Source organism: Myotis lucifugus, unplaced genomic scaffold, assembly GCF_000147115.1.
Source record: "Myotis lucifugus unplaced genomic scaffold, Myoluc2.0 scaffold_13, whole genome shotgun sequence".
Classification (NCBI taxonomy): domain Eukaryota; kingdom Metazoa; phylum Chordata; class Mammalia; order Chiroptera; family Vespertilionidae; genus Myotis; species Myotis lucifugus.
The window spans coordinates 14,951,295-14,958,867 of NW_005871061.1; the positions used below are offsets into that span (position 1 = coordinate 14,951,295).

At 38.7% G+C, this 7,573-nt stretch overlaps 1 protein-coding gene across 1 annotated transcript; it reads right to left on the minus strand.

Annotated features, from left to right (window-relative positions):
* Window positions 1-3,297: 3,297 nt before the first annotated feature.
* LOC106696347 (ferritin heavy chain) lies at window positions 3,298-4,900 on the minus strand. Its single transcript, XM_014452173.1, is given in 5 exon segments — window positions 3,298-3,396; window positions 4,328-4,419; window positions 4,422-4,580; window positions 4,583-4,738; window positions 4,741-4,900. Coding segments are annotated over 5 exon segments (666 nt in total).
* Window positions 4,901-7,573: the final 2,673 nt, after the last annotated feature.

Below are 7,573 nucleotides of genomic sequence, written 5' to 3' on the forward strand. Positions count from 1 at the left end.
TTGTTTTTTTTTTAGGTAGGCTTGTAGTGTTAGGAACTTCCCTCTCAGGACAGATTTCACTGTGTCCCATAAGTTTTGAAATGTTTTGTATTTATTTCCATTTGTTTACAGAATGTTTTTTTTATTTCTTTTTTTATATCTTTGGTAACCCATTCATTATTTAATAGCATGCTATTTATCCTCCAGGTATATGATTGTTTCTGAGCATTTTTATTATAGCTGATTTCTAATTTTATACTATTTTGGTCTGAGAAGATGCTTGATATGTTTTCAATCTCCTTGAATTTTTAGAGACTTAGTTTGTGTCCTAAAATTTGCTCTATCTTTGCAAATGTCCAATGTGAACTTGAGAAGAATGTATATTATGTAGCTTTGAGGTAGAATGCTCTGAAGATATCAATTAGTTCCATCTGTTCTAGAGTGTCATTTAATATTACTGTTTCCTTGTTGATTTTTTTTTCTTGAAGATTTATGCATTGATGTCATTGCAATATTAAAGTTCCCTACTGTGGTCGTATTGCTGTCGATCTCTCCCTTGATACCATCTAGAATTTGTTTTTCTATATTAGATGCTCCTGTATTGGGTGCATATATGTTTACCAAACTTATAGCCTCGTGTTGTAATGGTCCTTTTAGTGTTATGAAGTGGCCTTCCTAACCCCGTGTTATGGCCTTCATTTTCAGGTCTGTTTTGTCATATATAAATATTACTACACCAGCCTTTTTTTTTAGTCTTAATTTGCCTGAAAATTTTCTTTCTGTCCCTTCACTTTCAGTCTGTGAGTCCTTTGTTCTCAGGTGGGTCTCTTGTAGACAGCAGATATATGGAGGATGTTTTTTTCTCCATTTAGTTATCCTATGTCTTTTAATTGGAGCATTCAATCCATTTACATTTAAGGTTATTATTAATAGGTATTTCTTTTTTGCCATTTTTATTCTTTATGCCTGTGTTCCTTTTTAACTTTCTATTTCTTCTTTTTACAATAATCCCTTTAACATTTCTTGCATTGCTGGCTTGGTGATAATAAATTGACTTAGCCTTTTTTTTGTGCAGCTCCTGATTTCACCTTCAATTTGGAATTTTAGCCTTGCGGGATACAGTATTCTTGGATTCAGTCCTTTGCTTTGCATCACTTTGTATACTTCATTCCATTCCCGTCTGGCCTATTGTATTTCTTTTGACAAATCAGTTGATAGTTTAATGGGAGATCCCTTGTAGGTAACTTTCTGTCTCTCTCTGGCAGTCTTTTAAGATTCATACATTGTTGTTTGCCAGTTTAATTGTGATGTGTCTTGGTGTTGATCTTTTTAGGTTCATCTTATTTGATACTTTGTGTGCTTCTTGTACTTGTGTGACTTTTTTCTTCACAAAGTCAGGGAAATTTTTTGCCATTATTTCTTCTAACATGTTTTCTATTCTTTGCTCAGCTTCCTCACCTTCTGGCACCTCTGTTATGCAGATGTTGTTTCGTTTTGTGTTGTCCCAGAGCTCCCTTAGACTCTCTTCCTGCTTTTTAATTTTATTTTCCAGTTGCTGCTCTGCCTGGATGTTTATTTCTACCCTGTCTTCTAACACTGATTCAGTCCTCAGCTTCTTCTAATCTACTGTTGAAACCTTCCATTGTGTTCTTTATTGCAGCTATGCCATTCTTTATATCCTCTTGATTCTTACGCATGTTCGGTGAATTTTGTATCCAGACTTTTGAGCATCCTTATAACCATTACTCTGATTTTTTTTCTGACAAATTGCTTGCCTTTTTTTCATTTAGTTCATTTTCTAGTGATTCCTCATTTTCTTTCATTTGGGGTTTTTTTTTGGTCTCCCCATTTTTGCTGTTTCTTTGTAATTTTTTTCTATGTATTAGATCAAACTGCTATGCAACCAGATTTTTTGAATTGGTCTTATGTAGTAGATGTTTTGTGGGACCCAGTGGTGCAGTCTCTCAGGTCTCCAGGGCTGGGTATTCTAGGGAGGCCTCCTACTAAAGATATTTGGGTTCTCCTGATGTAGCTGGGTCTTGAATGTTATTGTCCCATTCATTGATTGAGTCTTCTTTCAGGGTATCTGATTATGTGGCTTGCTCCCTACCACCTTGTGCCAACTATTGTGGAGGTGCTGAATGAACAGCACAAAATACAACACAAGAAGACCCAACACAGAAGGAACAGAACACAAATGTACACAAGACACCTATAACCCCAATCAAAGTGACCACCAGAGGAATGAGAATTAGGAAAAAGAAAAGAGAAGATATAAAAATTATAAGTAAAAATTTTACTAAAACAAATCTTCATGATCATGTTGTCAACACTTTTTACTTAAGAAGAAATATGCACCATAAATAGCCTCATAAAATGAGCTTGAGAATCTACTCTCCTCTTGAATTTTTTGGAATAATTTGAGAAGGATAGGTGTTAGGTCTTTGAATGTTTGGTAAAATTCACTTGTGAAGCCATCTGGTCCAGGAAATTTGTTTGTTGGGAGTTTTTGTTTGTTTGTTTTGTTTAGTTTAGTTTTTACTGCTTCAATTTCATTAGTTATAACCTGTTCAGTTTTTCAGTTTCTTCTTGGTTCAGTTTTTGAAGATTGTTTCTTGGAATTTATTTCTTCCATATTGTCTAATTTGTTGGCATATAGTTGTTGTAATATTTTCTTATGCTACTTATTACATACAGATATTATATCAGGCTCATTCTACTAGTGGGTAGATGATAAAGGCCCATTTGGGGTAAATAATACCTACTGTGTATGAATTAGTTAATGTAGAAGGACTGACACTGATGTCTTTAGAAAGGCCTCCTTGAGAGGTTTTACCTTGGGCCTGGAATCTGGGAACTTTGATTTGGAGAGTCTTCTCACTTTCCCTAATCAATAAAAGTGTCTCATTGTGCCAAGACTATATAAACAATATAGTTTATGCTAAACATATGTTTTCTTTCTGTGTATATGAAGTCTTGGTATTTGCTAAGCAAGGGTGCCTATATGCCCTGCCTCCAGTACAAACTTGAAGCACTGAGTCTATAAAGACCTTTGTGGCTTCAGAGTTATCTGCATGATAGTTCTACCTGGACCTCTACTAGACATCTCAGGTTTTACATAGTTCCAACCCTTCTACCCCAGATATGCTCCTGGCCAAAAGTCTCCAAATTAATAAATAGTACAACCATTAATCCAGGTATTGAATTCTAAACACAAGAACCTAGATTATTTCTTATTATTCACCTCTGGTCCATCAGCAAATCTTGTCAGCTCATCCAATCCATCTGGAATTTGTCTATATTTCTTCACTTTCTCAGTCACCACCACAGTTTAAGCCACCATTGTCTTTCACCTGGACCAGTTACAAGATCTCTTAACTGGTCTTCCAGCTTCAGGTCTCCCTTACCTTCTACATTCTTCAAAGAAGTGAGTAACTGACAATATTCCGAGGAATTTATCTACTTACTATTCTATATCAGAAATTTTACCCTCAGCCTTGATCTTATATTTTTCAGTCTTTCTATTGGAGTTTGGTATACCATGTTACTTTAATGGAAGAAAGAGTACAATTGAAGCAAATAACTATGTTTGGATGTTTTATAAGGGCAATATGCATGTCCAGCTTGGTGACCATGGGAAGTCACTCCCATGTCTATGTGAAAGCCAGCCTAAGTCTCAGCTATCAAGATCAGTATTGCTCAGGATGAGTTTGTCAAAGAGGTATTATGCCAAGATGGCTTCTGAGGTCTCCTTCTTGCTACCCAAATAATGTTAACAAACAACATTTGCATATTTTAGTAAACTAAAATATTTCAGGTAAAATATAAGAACTTTCTATTTTAATCCCTGCCCAATCCCATTCTATTCCCTCTTTCTCCAGAGACAAGCACCCCTAAGATTTTAAGGCCATGTTTTATACTTTTAGCATGAACATTTATCCATATTCCATTATCCATTATCCATATTCCCAGGGCCCAAGACTATCCACCTCAGCCCATCCCACCTCCTTATACCACATGGTTTTTAGGAGCAAAATTAATTTTTTTCCAGGCTTCCACAGAACACCTCCTCCTTCCAACCAGGGAACCACAGAATAACTCCTTCTTTCATCAATGGAGATCTTGAGCTGCATGTAATTGGGGCATGGATGGGTGGAGATTCCTGGATAGTTTTTAAAAACTTAAAAGGTGAGGGTTTTGGGGCAAAGGAATCAAAGACTTTCATTTATTTAAGAACCAATAACTTATTTTGAAGAAATGTTAAAACTTGACATTAAAAATTAAGTGAACGTTTTGCAAGGGCAATATAGTAATATGCATGCTCAACATGGTGACCAGGGGAACTCACCCCATGGCTATGAAGAAGGCAGTCCAGGCTCAGTTCTTTGCTGGCACCGATGGTGAGCTTGTCAAAGAGGTATTCTGCCAGGCCAGATGTCAGGCTCCCATCTTGCACAGGTGGGTGATATAGTCCCCCAACTCTTTGATGAACGTCACCTGTTCCTGTAGATAGTGACTCTCCAGGAAGTTGCACAGGTGGGCATCCTTCTTCTCGGTGGCCAGCTGGTACAGATTGAGCAGGCTCTGCTTCACTCTCTTGCCAGACACCTGGCAAACTCCATGGCCCTCAGGCTGCTTTCCCATTCATCCTGCTGTGGCCTGTGGATGTCCTCCAGGAGGAGGCAACCCCCTCACTGGTTCTTCAGTCACACCAGCCTCTTGGCCTGCTCCCTCTCCTTGATAGATTACTGCCGGAAAACTGGACATAGTGATTCAAGGCCACGTCATCATAATCAAAGTAAAAGGCCATGGACATGTACACTTAAGCAGCATAGAGCTCAGGGTTGATCTTGTGGTTTCCAGCAGCCTCACAGTCTCGGTGGTAGTTCTGGTGTACATATGAGGGTGGTGGGGACGTCATTTCTGGAGGTGCAGGGCACCAAGACCAAGGAGGTGCAGAAGCAGGGTTTGCAGGGTTACAGTGGCCGGGTTTCAGATTTATGCTGCGGGGTGAGTGTTCCCAGGGTAGGTGGCCAGTGCAGCTGGAGACAGGCATGCTCAGGTGTTAGACAGCAGGTCAGTAGTGGTTGGCGGGTTGGCGGTTGGCTCTTAGGTGGGACCAGAAGAAGTGACCTTTACTCAAGAGCATTGGGGGAAGGGTGAGGGAGGATCCATTACAAGAGGCATGGGGGTGTGAGGGGATCCCAAGGAGTCTGGCAGCATTGACGTTTTCCAGGTTTCATCCCAGTCTGGGTGAGTAGGGCGTCTCAGTGCTGGGCATCTGGTGTATATAATATTTTAAAATGTTCATGAATATAAGTGCAACTGCTGTGAGTAAATCAATTGCATTTTTTGAGCAACCTATTTGAATATTGTCCTAATGTGATTGTTTCATTAATCATAGCCCTTTTGTGGTATCATTGATTACATTTACTATCACAAAGTTTTATTTGAATGACTTCAACATCCATACTAATGACAATTCTGATACCTTACTCAGTTCCTAGACTTATTATTCCAGTGATCTCCGCTATTCTCCTATTCATCAACTTCACACTTCTCAATGGGCAGGGCAAGGCCTACAAAGTCTCAGTGACTCCTTAAGCCTCTCCATCTTTCACTCTTTTTGAAGTTGCTCTTCACTCGCTTTATTCTCTCACCTCTTAATCTTTCAGTGCAGCCCTAGAAACACATTCTTTCTGCCCTGTCTGCACCCCAATGTGGACAGTTTCAATGACTGCATCACTGACATCTTAGATTTGTTCTCCTATTTCACCTGGCTTGCCAATTTCTTTCCTCTTGGCTAAGTACAGACTCCACTTTTCTCTGACAAGAAGCAAAAATTTTAGGTGCATTCTTAGAGAAAACACTTAATAATGTGGATGTATTTATACCCTCCAGCCTCATTTGTACTTCCATTGCCATTCAGCAAGGCTTTGTTTTTAAGTTTTTAATTGTGTTCTGAGGAATGAGCCACAGTGGTTGGGAATACCACTGATCTCAAATGGCCATTTATTCATTCATTCATTCAACAAATATTTATTGATTACCTAAAATGGTCTAGCATTTGGGCATCTATACTAATAAAAGGATAATATGCTAATTAGACTAGACATCCTTCTGGACGTCCTTCCAGACAAAGCCACAGTGGTGGGGGCCGAGACAGAGGTTGTTAGGGGTGACCAGGCTGGCAGGGGAGAGCAGTTGGGGGCGACCAGGCTGGCAGGGGAGAACAGTTAGGATGAGCAGACCAGCAGGGGAGAGCAGTTAGGGGCAATCAGGCTGGCACGGGATCAGTTAGGGGTGATTGGCAAGGCAGGCAGAGAGGTTAGGAGTGATCAGGCAGGCAAGCAGGTGAGTGGTTTGGAGCCAGTGGTCCCGGATTGCAAGAGGAATCCCTGATTAGAGAAGGTGCAGCCCGGGCTGAGGGACACCCCCCCACCCCTGTGCACAAATTTCGGGCACTGGGCCTCTAGTATATTCATAACAAAGAGAGATTAAGTCTGTTCCTATAGGATTTGTATTCTAGTGAAGAAGCAGATAAAAACAAACATAAAACTGCCGTCTTTCTCTCCTTATTTTCCCAAGTAAATACACACAAGATATTACACATGTATATGGAAATTAAAAAGAGTAAATATATTCTTAGAATTCAAGGATATTAGAGTGGAAGGCATAAGACCAACATCTTTTTATAATATTTATAATTAATTTATTTATGCATTAATTCAACAAGCATTTATATACTCCAAATGTGTATTGGACACTATAATTCTGGAAATACACAGAAGAATCAAATGTGGTCTCTGTACTCAAGGTACAAGATAGAGTAACAGAATATTATAAGTGTTCTCAGATGGTTTTATAATTATGAATAAAGGGCCTATTTTCACTTAAAGTAGTTTTATACCCATGGCTTTAATTAATATACCTTTTTGAGGTGTTTATTTCTCTGGAAGCTTATGCTATTTTTTTTAATGCACCAAACACATCGCATTTTTAAAGTAAATAACAAAGACTCATTTTACCAGCTTTACTTTTTAAACCTAAGCTTAACATTAGACATTTAAACAATTGTCAAAACTTACTAAGTTGCCAGTATTCATGCACAACTAGAAAACATCCTCAATTTATACTAAACCAGAAATCTATTACCACTGATGCATAAGTACCTTTCACTACTCAACACTGAAAGACTGAAACTACTCTGGGAGGCAAGTCCTGTCAATGTTAGCTTCACAGCAGGCTGCCACTGCTTGACTCACGTTAAAACACACTGGAAAGCAGGTCCATGCTGGTGTTAGTGTATGAAATCACAGCCACCCTGGATCACGTTTAATAAAAAAGCAAAGTGCATACAGAGATTTATAACAGTTGTAAAGACAAAAACAAAAACAAACAAACAAACAAAAAACAATGATCCTATTGTTATACTGTAAATCAGCAAGCTGAACATAAGATGCCTTAATAAGCCAAATTAATTTGGAGTCTTTTATTATGCTAGTGGGCTCAGAAGAATATTGCTTCCAGAGTCTGAGAAAAACATGGAGGAAGCTTTCCTTTTTTATATTTTTCTAATGTCTTTGTCTCCTAA